Source organism: Mus musculus, chromosome 4, assembly GCF_000001635.26.
Source record: "Mus musculus strain C57BL/6J chromosome 4, GRCm38.p6 C57BL/6J".
NCBI classification, from domain to species: Eukaryota; Metazoa; Chordata; class Mammalia; order Rodentia; family Muridae; genus Mus; species Mus musculus.
This window is the reverse complement of record NC_000070.6, coordinates 56,978,743-56,996,803: the sequence shown is the minus strand read 5'-3', so window position 1 is coordinate 56,996,803 and position 18,061 is coordinate 56,978,743. Positions and strand designations below refer to the sequence as shown.

Genomic DNA, 18,061 nt, shown 5'->3' with positions numbered 1-18,061 from the left:
TCAATTGGGAGCACAAAGCAGAGAGAGTGACTTAGCAATAGGGTGAGACTATGTCTCATCCAGCTTGTCCCCAGGAATGGAGACACACTTCCTCCAGCAAGGCTGCACTTCCTAAACCTCTTCAGACAGCGCCACCAACTGGAGTCTAAGTGTTCAATATCTGAGCCTATGGAGGACATTCTCATTAGAACCACTTACAGTGGAATAGTCAACAGAACTTGGGACCAAGAAGTCAAATGCAGCCCCTCGAAGCAGCCAATTTGTAACTCACCCAACCTCCCTTTGCCCTTCTATCTTCTCCTCCCTTTTATTTTACTCATTACACACAGCACATTCTTTGTTAAGGCATTACTTTGGATATTAACCAACATAAACTCGAGAAAAACAATTTCTATAAAATGAATTTAAAAGCACAAGTGAAAGAAATCTAACCCTCCCCCACCCCCAGGCCACCAGAAGGCTCCAGAGATAGAATCACTTGCCAAGAAAGGCTGGTGACTTCAGTTTTATTCTTCAGTAGAGAGAAACAGTTCCTGAAAGGTGACCTTGACTTTCATATGTGTATAATGGCAAAATGCATCCCTGTGACAGGATCTCTCTATGTAGCCCTGGAACTCACGGGATAGACCAGACCGGTCTCAAGCTCACAGAGACCCACTTGTGTCTGCTTCTCAAATGCTAGAATTAAGGGCATGTACCACCATGCCTAACTAAGCTAATTTTTTAATGTTAAAAGTTTTTCAACCCTTCAAGAGACATTTCACTGAGCAGTTGTGAGATGATAGAGATGAATGACAGCAAAAGAGTTCCTCGAGGAACGCCCCCTCAGGGTGGGGAGGGAAACCCCTCAGGAGCCAGACAGTTTACTCTCACTGTACTGCAAGCCAATGCAGGGCATCCCAGTAGAGACTAAGAAGTCCAGTTTAGGACGACATTTAGGTTCTGCCCACACCTGAAGACATGGAGGCTTTTTCTTACCGCTTTGCCCCTTGCTTCTCAGTGCAGAGACGCTCCGGCAGGAACTGGAAAGAGAGAAGATGATGAAAAGATTGCTGATGACCGAACTGTGACACTCCACCCTTGCTGCCTGGAGATGGCATGGTGCCTTCGTCCGCTTCCTTTCCTCGGGCTCGGTGGTGTGCTCACTGCGGCACGACATACAGATGTGTGCTCTGTTCGCCCAGGTCTCCAGGGTTAGCGGAAGCCAGCTTCCGGCTTGACTTTGTTGGAAAAGTTATTTTACGTCTCCTGAGCACGAGAGCTTTTTCTACTGCTCAATGCAGTGGAGACAGGGTTTGATAGGAAGTTTCTAGATGAAAGGGGATTTCTATTCAGAGGTACCTGTGTGTATCTGTTAGTAACCCCAGGGACTAACGCAGCACAGAGTCCTCCGCTTACACTCTCAACGATGTGACTTTTTTAAATGACATTTGCACCAAGCTTTGGCTGTTTGTTAAATGGGTCATTTTATGAGAGAATAAATTCTTTACTGCTGGTTTTCCATTTACACTGAATAATACACAGATCTTATAAAGTTATTTATTTTTATTCAGACATGAATAGATGAAGGGGGGAAAGTTGCATCTTATACAACTGAAAATATTTCAGCTTAACCTGAAATACAATTGATTGTGTGAACTCGTTGGATACAAAACAACTTTGGATAAATGGAATTTATCTTTGAGGCCCATATAGGAAATTCTAACTTATATTGTCTAAAAAAAAAAAAAAAACCTTTACAGGGTCAAGATGACTCAGGATCAGAAAGATTCATTTGACTTTCCATAAAGAAAAATATTTCTAAATTCCATTCACTCTAACCATGTTGATAGGATCTGACCTGGAAGAAACTTAACTCCCTTTTTATATAGTTTCAAGAAATGTGTTTTTAAATTTTTATTATGCACTTGAATAACTTTGCAGGAGTTAAGGAGCCCCTACCCACAGCTCGCTGTAAAGTTCTCCCTGCGCACAGATAAGCTGTTTTGACATAGCTGTGCTCAGCGCTGACATCCCTTTGTTACATTTCTTTACCTAACACATCTCCTCATTAGACAGGTACTTTCACTACCTTAAATGTCTTTATATTCACATGACACCGTTAACCTCACTTCTCCCCACTAACAGATATTTGAGTTATATGCAAATTTTCACACTTATAAATAGTGCTGCTATGAATGTCTTTGTAAAAAAATATATAAATAAATAAATATATCTATAAAATCCTTCTCTTGGATTATTCCCTCCGGAATATCTCCAAAGAGGGATTACAAGGTCAGAGAGCATGAAGTATTTTATAGCTCTTGTTTTATATTGTCAGATTGCTTTCTAGAAAGATCCAATCTTTGGGTTGGAAGGACCTTAAAGGTCATCTCATTTAAACTTCCCCTCCTCTGAATGCTTGAATCCCCTTTACAATTTATAATTCCACCAGCAATGTATAAGCATTTCTATTTACCAATAGCTCTGCCAGTACTGAGTTTTGCTATTCTAACTTATTTTATTTTTTGCTAGTTTAATAGATGTGTATAGTTACTCTTGAGAAGCTGTCTGATTTGATGAACTGCTAGCAAGGCTGAACACTTTTCCGTGTGATGAGTTATGAGCTGTGTTTTCTCGTATGTAAACCGTCCACATCCATTTCTTATGACTGCTTGGTCAATAGAACTGATCGAGTCGTACCTTTGTACCAGAACTGTATTTTTATGTTGTATTGTAGTTTGCCTTCTCCCCACCCCTACAAATGAATGGTGCCAATAATTTGATACTAATGACTATAAAAGTTGCCTCACTGACTAGCGTTGATGCAAACGAGGTATGTAAACAGGTATTCGGTTAACCAAGGAGTGACCCTTTAAGGACTGACTCTACAATTTAATATTTTTTTTGAGGGAACTCTTTATAGGATGTATGGCACATTTCCTTGCCTTAGTACACAGAGTGTCCTGGAGGGTGTTCAGCCCTTTCCTGATGAATCCTGGTTGTCAGTACACATATCCACCCCTCCTGTACCTTGGTATGGTACAAAAAATGTCAGGAGGAGTTATCGACACTTGTGGGGCTTGCTGTGACCTATATAGGCCATGACCCTCTTCTCATCAATAGCTCTGTATTGTCCTGCTCTTTCTGTGGAGCTGTCTGGGGAAAGTGGAGTTTTGGGTGGGTGCTTTTTACTCACGAAGCCCCTAGATTACTAGCAAAATGGCTTTGGCTGTCCTCTATCATGTGCACGTGACACAAACCATGTTCCTATAGAACACAGGGTTGTCACCTCCTGCCAACCCAGCAGCTGCTTCCTCTTCTGAGCTGCTCTCTGCAGTGTGCACTCCTCCCCCTTGCTCTCAGATGGAAGCCTCCAGAACACAGCAGAAGGTTTCCGGAGCTTTCGGGCCACATGTGTATCCCACGAGTCTGACTTGATTTGTTCCTAGGTAGGTGTGCATGGAGGTTCTAGCCGCTGCGTTCAGGAGGCTTGCAAGCTCCTACCTTGTCCCCCACCTCTCCCTTGGGCTCACAAGAGTCTCAGTGGGTGGACATCCCTGCAAACCTGAGCACAAACATGCTGGTTGCTCTTGTATGTGCAAACCCAGAACCGCAGGCAGTTCATCCCAAGGAGAGGAGTGGCCGCAGTGGCCATTTATCTTCTGCCTACTTAAATGTATGGTGGGTGCTGAGACAGCAAAGCTGCCCTGGGGGAGCTCACAGTGACTATAAGGAGTTGTGCAATTATTACCTTCTTGGTCTGCTTTAGACCCAAACAACAGCACTAGAGGGTAACACAACCACCCACTGTGGATTCAAGAGGAGAGGAGAGAGTCTGCTAACATGATCATTACAGAGCTGGGACTGTACAGCATGGCCTCAGACTCTTAGTTGGGAAGTCATGGCATGTTACTGCAAAGGTCTGGTACCCTCAACTCATAGAGTTGACAGGTTAGGGACAGCACAGATCTTTGGGTGTGAGAAAGGAAGCCTTTGGTCTTCAGAAATTCCCACCAGGGTGCATCAGGAATGTTATTTTCCCAAAGAGCACAGGAAGGTTCTGATATCGCTGTTATCATTCACCATTTCAAAGATCACAGACCTTTAAAGTCTTGGACTAAAACCCACCATTTTAGTGATTTTAAAGTGTGTACCTCAGTGTCTTTCAGCGTGTCCATGATGCAGGGCAAACATAATCTGACCTGTGACTCTGCCCCTCCCCTAGCAACTACTAACCACCCCCTAGCAACCACTAACCACCCCTACCCTGGCCTGTAGGTTTCTGATTATGAATTTGCTTATTCTGGACACTTCATATAACTGGAATCATATAGTATGTGGGCTTCCATGATCAGCTTCTCTCATTTAACCATGTTTTCAAGGTTCCTCTGTGTTATCGCATGTATCAGGACGTCATTCTGTCTTTGTGGTTGAATAATGGAGATGATGAGGATGCTATGTTTTGTTTATCTATTTATTCAGTTGGCAGATGTTTGGGTTGCTCCTGCTTTGGGGCTATTATGAACGATAATTTTATGAACAGTCATACACAAATTTTTCTGTGTGAACATATGTTTTGGGTCCTCTTGGAATTGCCAGATCATATGGCAACTCTATGTTTAACTTTCTGAGGGACTTCCAAGATCACAGCTTTTATATCTTATGAAATTCAAAGTGAAAAATGACATACACCAGGCGGTCAGAGGCAGGGCACATCTGTTCCTGGTTGGATACTGAATGGTAGCACTAATCTGGGGATGTTTTATAACAGAAAAAAAAGGTCCTTTTGAGAAATTATTTTGATGAGAAGAGAAATAAAGGTTGTCTGTCTTTTAAAAATGAAAATGAAATTAAATGCTTCTTCTTTTAAAAGTGACTAACTGGGACTGGGAAATGGGTTAGTGGGTGATGTGTTTGCTGTATGAAATGAAGTTGGGACCCTGGGCACCTACATAAAAGCCTGGCACAGCAGCATTTCTCTATTACCCTAGTGTTGGGGTGGAAAGCAGAGGGAGGTGGATCCTAGGGATTCACTAGACAGGTAAATCCAGCAAGGTCCGGGTTCAGGAGACTGCTCAGTTAGTAAAGTACTGGCTGTGCAAACATGAGGACCTGAGTTCAAATCCCTGATGCCCAAATAAAAAACAGTATGCGGCAGCATGTCGATAATACCAGTGCTGGGAAGACAGGGGGATCCCAAGCTCCCAGCCCAGCCTGCATAGCTGAGGTGAGCTTCAGGTTCAGTGTGAGACCCTGGCAGGATTAACATAGTTAACTTCTGATGACCTGTCGGCTATATACAATAATGAACAGCTGGCCTTTGGATTTCCCAAGGCATCTCCCATCCCGATACAGCTCCCATGTCTTCCAGCCACTGGGCTAAAAATCAGTTGAAATTACTGGCTTCTCAGTATTTCATAGTTCTGTGCAAGGTTATGACATCAGTGACATTGAACCCTACAACCCTTTCCCTACATGGTCTTATTTAATATGCACTACATCCTGGGAATTAGTGATCACTGGTCATTATTGATAACCCAGGCAGTCTGACTTCTAGGTGTGCATTTGGAATCTGTTTTTCTGCCTCAGTAGCAGTTTCCTTACTTTATGCATTTTTTTAAAAAAAAGAACCAGAAGAAAGGTTTACATGCAAGGTTCTGAAGTAGCATCGAGGAAGAGATAGTGTCACTATTTCTTGCAGAAGACAACTAGTTGTCACCACCCCAACAAGGGTCATTTAAAGACAAACCTGGGATCTGTGTATATAATTGAGCAAATGAATGGCCAGATAAATAATGCAGTGTCTTACAAGCTGATGTGAAAACGTGGAGATTCGTCGTGCTTATCAGACATGGTTAGCTCACTTAATGTCTGTGCACTTTGCTTCTGGGGAAATTGGGTAAACCATTTGCCTAGTTTGAAAGGCTCAGGTTATACTCCAGCACTTGTGGCTTTTGCCAAGGTCTTAAGTTACACTTTCCACACTGTCTCTGATATCTGCTTGACTACGTAGATAGTGGGAGTTTGTGATTTCATCTTCCTTCTGTGATGATCCAGAGAAATTTATGAGTCTAGTAAGTTTTTTCTCCGGACGAAAAGTTGCAGGAGCAAGATGTTGGCGACAGTCATTCTAATAAGGTGTGGAAACTGGATGCTGGGGATTTGAGTAAGAGAGCAAATTCTGCTTTGTGTATCCAGAGTGGGGCCTGAAGCGATACAAGCAAGCTCCCAGGTGGTGCTGATGTTGTAGATCAGCGGGCCACACTAAGCACCCAGGGACCAGAAAGGTCAAATCTGGAGGCGACTGGGCGATGGGGAGAATAGAAAGAAGGACGCGAAGAAGGAGCGTCAGGCGAGGAGGGGGTGATGCTGAGCGGACGGGGGCAGGCTGCGGGGCTGGAGCGAGGATGCGCAGAGCGAGGCAGGGAGGCGGCGGGTGCGGGCGCTCCGCGGCTGCGCGGCGCGTGCTGGCGGCGGCTCGGTCCCGGCCCGCGCCCGCGGGGTCCCCGCTGCGGCCGGAGCGGCCTGGCTGCGGGATCCGTGCGCAGCGATGGCGGGGCAACCCCTGCGGCGCCCGGCCTGGGTACCACTGCTCCTGCGACTGCTGCTGGCGGGGATCGCTGCCTGCGATGCCAGCCCCGCGGACGACAGCGCGGGCCCGGGGGGCCGGGGACCCCGGGGACGCGCGCGAGGGGACGCGGGCGCGGACGAGGCAGTGCCGCGCCACGACTCCTCCTACGGCACCTTCGCCAGCGAGTTCTACGACCTGCGCTACCTGTCAGAGGAGGGTGAGGCTACCAGAGGGTGAGGGGCGACCTGGGGGTGGGAGGTTGAGGGGCGCAGGAAGGGTCCGCAAAGGTGTCAGTGGAGGCAGATGGGCACAGATGAGACTAGAGTAGGGAGCCCGGCTCTCTGACCCAGCCTGTAGGAGGGAAGTCTGGAGGAGCTGTCAGCGCCCGCTCCCCTCTTTACACGTGGGGAGACTAGGGCCGGGAGAGTCAGTCTCAAGTCTTGCGAGGCTGTGGATAGAAGGTGCTAAGCTTATGCTCCCCTAGTTCTCAGCGTCTGGCCTCCTCCATTCTCCTGCAATGGAGGAGGCGCCATCTGGACTAGAATTCCGGAGCCCAGGGCAGCAGGCGGGAAGCAGAAAACCCAACTTAGAGACAACCGTTGCACAATTACCTCCTGGTAGGTCTGGAATAACCTAAATTTACAGGTACTGTCGCTCCATCTTTCATTGCCCAGGCGCCAGAGATGGGTCATAGCTCCCTCCCCAGTCCACCCCACATCTGCTGCTACCACACTTGTAGTCTCCTAGTGTGAGCCACCATTGTTGGGACCATCTGGGCCCAGAGACTGAGATTTCTTCGCCAGCTTCCCTGAGGAGCTGTTTCAAAGAGTACAAAAGGCAAAGCCATTCTGATAAAAGGAATGGAAACTGGTCTCTTACTTCCGCAGCTTTCGGAAAGCTTGGCAAAGAGGAGCCAAGAATCAAGCTGAGGGTTGAAATGAGGTTATCTGTTCGTGGATATATCTCTTAATGAGGATGAGGTTCAGCTATACGCAGCATACAAATGTTAATATCATCAATAAGATAGGATTTTCTCTCTCACACAAGGAAATCTAGAAGCCCCACAATCCAAAGCTGGCATGAAGTCTCCAGTCTTAGGGACCTTTTGCTCCTTCGTAATTCTCAGCTTATAGCTTAATGACCCCAAGTAGCTGCTTGAACCCCACTCACTACCTTCACTTTCCAGAGGGTGAAAAAGACAAAGTGGGGAGAAAATACTGACTGCCTACTTATTAAGGATGCTACTCTGATAGAAGTTCCATAGAATGATTTTAGTTTCTTAGCCATGTGGTCACACATAGCTGTAAAGGAGTTGGGGACAGGTAATCTTGTAGCTAAAAAAGACATACAGTATCCACTTCAAAATAATACAATTATTATATTAAGGAAGGTGGAGAGAATGAATTGGAAATATATTTATTTCCAATAATATTGGAAATATATTTATTAAATAGAGACTGCTGAACCACCCCTCCCCACACACACACACACACTTAGTGACCTCGACTCTGGCTGTTCAAGGGCTGATGAAGCAACTCTACTCCATGTTGTCACTCAGGGACCTACGTGCCTTCCATCTTGTTGCTCTACTATCCTTTAAGACCTTGTCCTCATCTCTGTAATAGAAGATTGGTGGCTTGTATGTCTTTGTTCAAAATTGATGGTAGGGTGCTGGAGAGATGGCGCAGTTGGTAAAGCCCTTGCCTCACAAACCCTAGTTCAGAGCATTGGAGCCCATGTAAAGCTAGGTACAGTAGCTCCTGTGTCTGTAATCCCAGTACTCCTGTGGAGCTATGGGACATGGAGACAATAGAATCATTGGAGCATGTGGGCCATCTGATATGCAGCAGCTAACAAGAGACCCTATCTCCGGATGGATGGAGAGACCTGACATCTGAGGCTGTCCTCTGATCTCCACATTCGGAGCATGTGTGGCATACGCCCATCCATAGTCACACATACACATGACATGTGCATGCACACACACAGACACACACACAACTGAAGAAATGGAAAAGAGAAGTTTAGGATAAGTAATTATCGTTTTTTGGCTGCTTGCATAGATCGTCTCTTCTCATAGTCTTTGGCAATTACAAGCATAATTAAGTAATGTCCTAGCTGCAAGGGAGGCCAGGCACCCCTGAGCCCTGGAAAAAGGAGCAAATGGTGTGAGGAACAACACACTAAACAGAATCTATCACTCTGGGAGAGGTTAAATATTCCTAAGCATATTTTTCTGAAAGCACGTAGTCCGTATTTCTCCCTTACACAACCAGTCTGTCCTTCCAAGTGACTTAAAGGTAGTATGTGAGCACATATATTCTCAACTAAGGAAGAACAAGCCAGGCTCTGTGTCTGTTTACATACATGGAAAGAATGAACTGTATAAGCAGGTTTTATGAAGGCCAACATCAGGTGACAGTAGCTCCCAAGGAACGCTTTACAGTCACTCTGCAAAGTAGGCTTCCAGCCCAGAGCGTAGATGCTGCAAACAACAGGAGCATATAAAACATTGGATTATGGGTAACTACTCTGGGTATTCTTTGAGGAGGAAAAGCAACAGGAAATGGAATGTTGCCTTCGTTTTCAACCTTAAAGTGAAGCCTTCTGTGTCAGTCTCATGTTGTCAGCTGCTCAGGATAGAGGAGCCCGAGTCTGAGGATGGTAGTAGCTGCTGTCCCTTTGGCTGATAACAAAAACTCCCACTTATGATTGCTTATGATTAAGACATAATTATCTGGCCATTTGCAAGACATTCAAATCAATGAGCAGCTCACCCCTGAGTTCAAGACCAGATTTTTTCTGTTGTGGCAAGAGCAGGGAAAGAGGCAGAGAGAAGGATGGAAGCATGCATAGGACATTTTTCATCAGCCTGTGTCCTTCCCATGTTAGTCAGGCACTGTATGTAAATGTGTAGCTTATCTCCCTATGAATCTGGAAGTTTAATGCCACCAATACATGTCTGATTCTTCCTCTGGGTCCTCTGTAAACATAGTCTTCCATGAACATTTATTGGAGCTATGTTCGACTTCTATTTATTCCTACGTGCAAGTGCATGCATGTGTGTGTGTGCCCGCGCAGGCACATGTATTCTTATTCATGTATGGGGAGGCCATAAAACAATCTTGGATGATGTTCCTCAGGCACTACCCACCTTATTTATTTATTTATTTTTCTTCTCTTTCTCTCACTGGCCTGGAGCGCATCCATCCCAGCGAGCCCAGGGAATCTGCCTGTCTGTCTCCTCCTGCACTGGAATTACAAACAAGTATCACCAAGAAGCCCAGATTTTCCATATGAGCTCAAGTGTTCATGCTTGTGTGTCAAGCACTTCACTGAGGGAGTTATCTCCCCAGCCTTCACTGTCCTTTCCTAAGTCCCTACTGTGTGCCAGACGGTTTCCTACATTAATTTTCATCTGCACACTGATCCTGTGAGTTAGATACTACTGTTTCCTTCCACCTTTTAAGGGTTAAGGGAAATTACTCACTTTTTTTCTTTTCAAATGTTGGCTGAACTCACACAGCTAGAAAGTAGCAGGGGAATGTTGGATCAGTGGACTGACTCTGATGAGTAGGTAGTGCCGGGTGTCTGGCCTGCCTAGGTCTAAGATCCATGTTGGCAAGAGCTAGGAACCGGACTTGAGCAGGTCGGAGTGAGGGTTTGTTTTCATGAAGGCACCTAAGATGCCGGGTTTCAGAGTGATGCTCTAGGCAGTTGAAAGCTGCAGGTCCTGAGGGGGCAGAGCACTACTGTGTGAGCACCCGTGTAGGGACTTTACGGCCTGCCACTTCTCTTGCTCAACATACTCTCTGCATTATATGACCCTGGTAAGTAGAAGGGACAGTTCAGGTGGCTGCAGAAAGAGGCTGATGTTGTAGTTCTCGGAGGTGAAGCTGAATGGTATAACCAGCCAATCTGTGGTTGAAACTTCACGGAATCGAGGGCTAAATGAATACCTGAAGGCTCCGATCCAACCAGTTAATTAGAAGCAATAAATAGCAAAGCAAAAGCCATTAACCACTCAGTAGAGTATGGCAAAATGGGCTCAAGGGATTGCAGAAAAAGGACACACAGTCCACAAATTAGATGAGAATGGAAGCCAAAGAGCCTCAAAGAGCGGAGAGTGGACGGAGGTGTGCCACAGACTGGGCCATCGGCCCCACTCAACCCATGGGAATAAGGGATTTGGACAGATGGGCATAGAGTCGGCAGGAATTGACAGACAGACACAGACATGAGAGCGTGTGCTGGATCTGAATGTAATTTGTCAAATCGAGCATCAAACTTTTTATACAGAAGAAAATAGGGAAGTTGGGTGACACACCGGCAAGGTACAATGAGGTTACTGGATTCTTACACAAAACAGAGGAATGCAAACACAGAAGAACTGGCAGGAACCAACTGGGATAAAATTCAATGTTAGCAACTGGGATCAAAAGCAGCTTCACCTAAGGTTCACTTAGTCTTAGAAGCCAGGGGCAAGGGCTTGGTGCCCTTGCCATAGTTCCTACTCTAGGCTACTGTATAGTCCACCTTCCCCCTAGGCCATTGTAAATACTTGTGTATGGGTGTAACTCAGCTATCTATAGTTCTAAGTATCTACTCTGGTTCCTTCTTAGATCACAAACTTCCTTCTTCCTAGATAATGGTAAATTCCTGTGTAGGGCAGTGACTTAGCTATCCATGCCCAGGGTTGGATCAAGGACTGCCTAGAATCTAACTTAGCTATATGTCAAAATATCAATCCTTAGGAGCACTTGTAATAAAGCAATATTAAGGGAAAGCACACAGATCCGTTTACCAACTAAAGCAAGGACATTGGAGCATTCTTTATACAGAATGCCATGATTCCAGAAGACTGAGTTTCTGTGAACTTTTCGCCTTGGGACAGTGCCCAGGTTTTCGGGGCCTGTCGCGCTTGTCACTACTGGAGTGGATGTAGCAGAGGTGGAGCTCAGTGATAGTGAGCTGCTTAGCATGTGCATGGTGTGGGTGGAGCTCAGAGGGCTGCTTAGCATGTGCAAGGCTGAGGGTTCCGCCTCCAACACTGCAAACATAAACAATAAGTAAATAAATAAAATTAAATGAGAAAACCAACTTCTTATAGGAATATCTGGTAAACAGAAATGATAAAATAAAAATTAGAAGAAAAAAAGTGGCTATAATTAGTTTCTAAAACAAAATTACTAGAAAGACTGAATCTATGTGAGAAAGGTGAAGAAATTTTACAATAAAAAAGCCCTCTAATGTAATATTATTCCTTTAGGCTTTGTATATGTATGTATGCCAGTGTATATACAGATGTGTATTTAAATATGTATATATATATGCATACACATGCCGTGACCAGAGGCCAACCTTGGGTGTTGTTCCTCAGGAGTCACCCACCTTGTACTTTTATTTTGCTTTGATGGACCTGGGGTGATTTATACTGTAGAGGCCAGAAGAAGAGGGTAGACATTACGCTTTATCATTCTCTACCTTGTTCCGTTGGAATGGCCTCTAACTAATAGTCTGGTAGCCAGCAAACTCAAATGATCCTCCTGTACCCCCATCCCCACCCCATTGCTGGGTTGCAAGCATGTAAAAAGCCAAGCAATACTTGGCTTTTTACATGGGTGCTAGGGATTTGAACTCAGATCCTCATGGTTGCACATCGATTGCTTTTACTTGCTGAACCATCTTCCCAGCTCCACTTTGTTTTTTAAGACAGGTTTTCTCTTATGGGGATGTGGGACTCACCAAGTAGACTAGTTGGCTGTCCAGCTACCTGAGCGAATCTTCCCAATGTCTGGATTACAAGCAAGGGCAACCACACCAGCTTTACAACACGGATGCTAGGGAGCAAACTTAGATGATGCTCATGCTTGTGTGGCAAGCACTTCCCCAGATCTTCATTTAGGTTTTCAATTTGGAGAAAAATGGTATCAAGATGGGACCTGGAGGAGAGGAAATAAGCCAAGCAAACAAACTGATATAAATGAGGAAATGAATGTAACTAATTCAAAGAGGCCAGGGGGCCATATCTGGGTAGTTCAACCTATATATCTCATCGTTGAGGAAGATGCAGGAAAGGTGAAGAAGTACTTGAACATTTTACAAGAAGAGGATTTTAAGGTTTTTATTTTTTAAAATAGCGAGTGGAGAAGTTGGACCTGTTGTGCATTGTTAATGAGGATGTAAAATATTACAGCTCTTTGGAAAATGGCTTGGCAGCTCCTCAAAGAATAAAACGTACAGTTACCATATAATGTAGCCATTGCATTCTAAGAGAATTGGAAATGTATCCACATAAAGCCTTCTACACAGCTGTGTGATTCAGAATAGTCCCAAAGTAGGAACAACCAAAATGCCTACCAACTGACGAACAGATAAACAAATACGGCCTACCAGTACAGTGGGGATACTATTCTGTTATAAAGAGGAATGAAGTTTCAATGCGTGCTGCAGGGTAGATGAACCTTGGAAACGTTATGCTAAGTGAAAGAAACCAGAAACCCGGCCGCATGCTTCCATCGACAGGCAATGGACAGAACGAGCAAATCCGTAGGGGCAGAAGGATGCCAGGGGCTACACAGACAGGACTAGAGAGAGGCTGCTGGCTGGCACTTGGCTTCTTCCTGGCACCATGGAAATTTTGTCGAGCTAGATAGTAGTAGTTGCGCAACCTTGTGGAGGTGTAAAAAGCACTGAATTGTACACTTTATGTGGCAAGTCTAATGGTAGGACAGAGTTCAATAACAATGGAAACCGAGAAAACCAATAAGAAGCTGGTTTGTCTAGTACTTGGGAAGCTGAGGCAGGAGGATTGCAAATTTGAAGGCAGACTGGGATTCATAGCAAGACCTTGTCCAAAGTGGAGTTGGGGGGGAGGGGGGGAATCTGACTGAAGAATTAGAAAACCTGAATCAAAGGAACTGAGAAGGATGGGCTGGCTGTGTGGGGTGGGTGGTGGTGGTGCAGGGACCTGGAAGGTAAAGTCCTTGCCCAGCCCAGAGAAGGTGAGGACATGGAGGAAGCTGGCTCACCACACTGGGTCTAATGAGAGATCCTGCCTCACCACAGAACGTGACACCTGATGTCAGCCTCTGGCATTCATATGAGCAGTTGTGCCCATACATGTATGCCTGCAGATATGTAAAAATGTATTCACATGCACAACACACACCACATAAGAAAGAAAAAAAGGAAGAAAAAAAAATCGAGTCAACTAAAAACAAATCTTCCAAATAAGAAAGTTCAAGGCTCAGTCCTACCAAATATTCAAGTGAGAGATAGTGCTCACTCTAAATATTTATAAACTTTAAAAATGTGTAGAGCTGTAGAGATGACTCAGCAATTAAGAGTACTGACTGCTTTCCCAGAGGACCTAGGCTCAGTTCCCAGCTCACAGTTGTTAACTCCAGACCAATACCCTCTTCTGGCCTCTATAAGCCATGGTATACAGACGTGCATTTGGACACAACATCCTTACATTTAAAAAAGGTGTGTGTCTGTCTGTGTGTGTGTGCATGTGTGTGTGTGTGTGCGTGTGCGTGTGCGTGTGTGTGTGTGCATGTGCAAGATGTGGTGGCGGGGCTGTACAAATATGAGTGTCATGGTGTGCGTGTGGAGGTTGGGGATAATCTATAGAGTCGTTTTCTCCTTCCACCTTTACTTGGGTTGTGAGAATCAAACTCAGGTTATGCAAAAGACACCTTTACTCACGGAGCCATTTTGCCAGTGTCCTGAACATATTTCAGGGGACAGAGGAAGAGAAAATAATCCCGACTCATTTGACGTGACAACATAACTTTGTTAGTGTGGCAGCCAGACTTGATGAGAGAAAGATATTATGGTTGAATTTTGATCATGCATATAAATATATACTGAAAATACAAATATATTGGAAGAAGTAAAAAAGAAGTGGTTTGGGACAAAAATGAGTTTTAAGGGAATTGAGATAGTAACAAAATCTGACACAGTATAATTAAAGTTGGACTGTGAAGGACAAATAATGTTATACAGTGATGAAAGAAATAATAAATCAGGAACCCAATATGTAAGTTTCCAGGGCTGAGGCTGTGGCTCAGTGGTAGTGTGCTTACTCAGCATGAATGAGGTTCTGGGTTCATTACTCAGTGCTGCAAAAATAACTATTGATATATATATATGTGTTATATATATATATGTGTGTGTGTGTGTGTGTGTATATATATATATATATATATATATATATATATATATATGTATATATATATATATATATATATATATGTATATATATATATATGTATGCATGCATATATCTATAACAAACACATGCATGGTGTTTCCAAATACACGAAGCAATAATCTGTAATTATGTTAATTCTATAATATAAATGTATTAGTAATAGGTATTGGGTAATACATTAAATATGTAGATAAATAAATATCCAAACAAAATGTGTTAAATTCAGCACACTACCCTTAGCATTAGAAAAAATCAAATTGTAAAAATAAAAGATACCTATTGTTTGACTTCTATAAATAATAACATTACTTAAGTGAGTATATAAACAAATACAGAACCAGACTGTTTTTTGAACACACAGGAAGATCCTCTAAAATTTGTCATGAACTAGTTATAGGAAGTCAGGATTACAGAGACTCTACATAGCATGCATAGATGTCTTCTGAGTATAGTGAGCTGAAATGTGAAGTTAGTGAAAGCCTGAGGAGGGGTGATCGGGAATGTTGCTCAGTGGCAGTAAGTATGCTCGCAGGCTTTATGCAGCTATTGCCAGAGTCATATTTAGAACACTCTGATCACCCTGAAAAGAAACCATATTTCCCTAGAGCCAATACCATGCAGGCAGGCGTTTTGTGTTTCCCCTTGTCTTGGCTCTTGGCAACCATGAAGCCTTCTGTCTCAATATTTGTCTATCTCAGACATGTCATGCACAGGGGATGATGGTACATTATGTGGCCACTGTTGGTTTTGTTACTTAGTTGGAGTTTTTTAGGAAAGCTTTTAGAAGATTAACGTAGCCTAGGAACCCAGGCTCTTCCTCACCAGTAATAGTGAGTCAGAGAATGTGAAAGAAGTCACTCAAAGATCTGGCTCAAAGTAGCAACAGAGATCTACAGGATCAGGTTTTATCTATCTAGAGAAAAGAAACGAATAATATAAATGAATTATATTAAGGGGTATAAAGGATGAGAATAAACAGACTGAATCATGTTCTTGAAAAGAATAATCTGATTTTATAGATATATCAATCCTCCATCCACTCACAGTTCATCTCAAACTTAAGACAATTCCACAGTCTTCCAGTCCAGGTCTGTACGGGAACTTCACACAAGATTTCTATACGTTGCATGGAAGAATCAGGTCCTGAGAACTGGTGAGATAGTTTGGCCTTTCTAGATAATTAAGGCACACTTGAAAGCTGAGTAATTAAAATAACATGGTCCTACCTATCAGAAAAATAACAAGCCAGAAAATCTAGATATAGACCCAGGTTCATGAAGGAACCGATGAACTGGAACGGAGTTATTATCATAAATTACCAGGGGAAGCATGAGTTGTCTCATAAATTATGTTGAGAAAAAATTGATTCAACGTAAAGAGAGCTGGGAGTGGTGGCTGTACCGCTGATCTCAGCATTCTGCAGGCAGAAGCAGGGGATCTCTGTGAGTTCCAGGCCAGCTGGGTCTGTATGGGGAGTGTCAGGTCAGCCAGGGACACATAGTGAGACTCTTGTCTTACAAAACAAAGCAAAAAGAAACCCAAACAAATCGATATAAGTAGAAAAATACAATTGATTTCTCACCTCACATAAGATAATGAGTAAATTCCCAGTGGGTCAAAGCTCTCAGTGTGCTATCAATATAGCACTACAACAGTAATAAGTAAAAAATCAGAGAAATGGTTCGTGCTGATGGGGGGGGGGGGGAATGATCCCTTGAGACCCTGAAAGTCACAAACCAAAAGCAGAGAAATTCTTAGCTTAACCTCATCCAAGTTAAATATTTGGGTCTTAAAAAAAAAAAAAAAAAAAGAATCGTAGGGAAAAAACAAAAACAGAACAAACAAACAAAAAACAAAAATCAACATTGTTGGGAGGGTGGTACGTAAATCAGGAACATCTGGGACCAACAATCATGAAATATATAAAATAGATACAAACTTCCATGACAATGTTTGAACAAAGTTTACAGAAATCGACCCCACAGACGAGGGAACCCAAGGGTTTAATACAGATATGAAGGGACATTTGTGTCTGTCAGTGCTCAGGGAAATCCAAGTTAAAATAATAATGAGATCATGTGGAGCTTGGATGTGGAGAAACTGGGGCAGTCAATCATACAGGAGCCAGGGGACTGGAAGCCAGAGTTGTTCAGAATAATAATCTGCTCGGGCTTGCTTGCCGTACTGAGAGGGCTAGTCTGGCCATGTTTCTCCTGGGTTACAAAATGGAAATCTCCTAGATAGACCCCCAGGAAATGTGGGTAAAGGCATTTATGGGTTTTTTTTGCAACTGGAGGAAATGAGCAGATAGAGATGTGTCATTTACTTTTCTGTGATCCACCGGAAGCAGCTTACGGGCGGGAAGATTCGTTAGCTTCATGGTTTCGACCTATTGTAGTGGAATAGACAAGGTCTGGCAGTTCAACTCAAGGCATCAGAAGCGAGTGGCAGAGGCTGTTCACATCACAGTGGACCCACACATGGAGGAGGGATGGTTCTTCCAACGCCTGTTCCTGGTAACCTCCTCCTGCCAGCTAGGTTTCACTTCCTCAAAGGTTCCATAGCTTCCTAAACCAGCAGGGAGCAAGTGTTTCAAAACAAACAAACAAACAAACAAACAGACCTATAGAGCCTGTGGGGACATTCCAATTCAAGCCAAGGCAGGAGGTGATTTACGTGTCCCAATCTTGGAGGACATTTAAGCAAATGCATTTATATGCATCTTATCTCTCTAAGGGGCTCTCGATGTGTAAAGACACACCTACTACTACAATTTCAAGACTCTAGCACAATAGTTCTCCACCTTCTTAGTGATGCCACCTTTTAATATGGTTCCTCGTGTGGTGGTGACTCCCAACCATAAAATTATTTTCATTGCTACTTCATAGCTGTAGCTTTGCTGCTGTATAAATTGTGATGTAAATATCTGTGTGTTCTGATGGTCTTTGGTGACCCCTTATGAATGGGTTGCTCAACCTCCAAAGGGGTTGCAGCCCACAGGTAAAGAACTGTTGCTCTAGGTGTCTTTTCCAGGAACCAGGAACAAAGCCCAGGTTGTCTGGGATTTTGGGACAGCTTACATAGCAATAAACAAACAAAAGACTAGGGTCTAGTGGTCTAAAACAGTGGTAAAATGTGTTCTAAACCTGTTAATTCAATCCACAACATTGGGTGGAAACATTTTTTTTCCAATTTTCTATTAGGTATTTTCTTCATTTACATTTCAAATGCTATCCCGAAAGTCCCTTATACCCTCCCCTCATTCTGGTCCCCTACCCACCCACTCCCAC

General features: G+C 43.7%; 2 protein-coding genes across 6 annotated transcripts in view; both read left to right on the top strand.

The window, feature by feature from the left end:
* The window catches only part of Epb41l4b (erythrocyte membrane protein band 4.1 like 4b), a 151,197-nt gene extending 146,365 nt beyond the window's left edge, over window positions 1-4,832 (top strand). For 4 of the 5 annotated variants that reach the window (XM_011250068.1, XM_006538087.3, XM_011250069.2 and 1 more), the window contains one exon: window positions 1,001-4,761. In XM_011250068.1, coding sequence (XP_011248370.1) covers window positions 1,001-1,070 — 70 coding nt within the window. In that variant the 3' untranslated portion in view covers window positions 1,071-4,761. Of the gene's footprint in view, window positions 1-1,000 lie in introns of all 5 variants that reach the window. The other variant, NM_001355492.1, reaches the window with a different exon arrangement.
* A 1,580-nt stretch (window positions 4,833-6,412) lies between these two features.
* Window positions 6,413-18,061, top strand: part of Frrs1l (ferric-chelate reductase 1 like) — a 30,256-nt gene continuing 18,607 nt past the window's right edge. Inside the window, exon 1 of the mRNA NM_001142965.1 lies at window positions 6,413-6,770. Coding sequence (NP_001136437.1) covers window positions 6,533-6,770 — 238 coding nt within the window. The 5' untranslated portion in view covers window positions 6,413-6,532. The remainder of the gene's footprint in view (window positions 6,771-18,061) is intronic.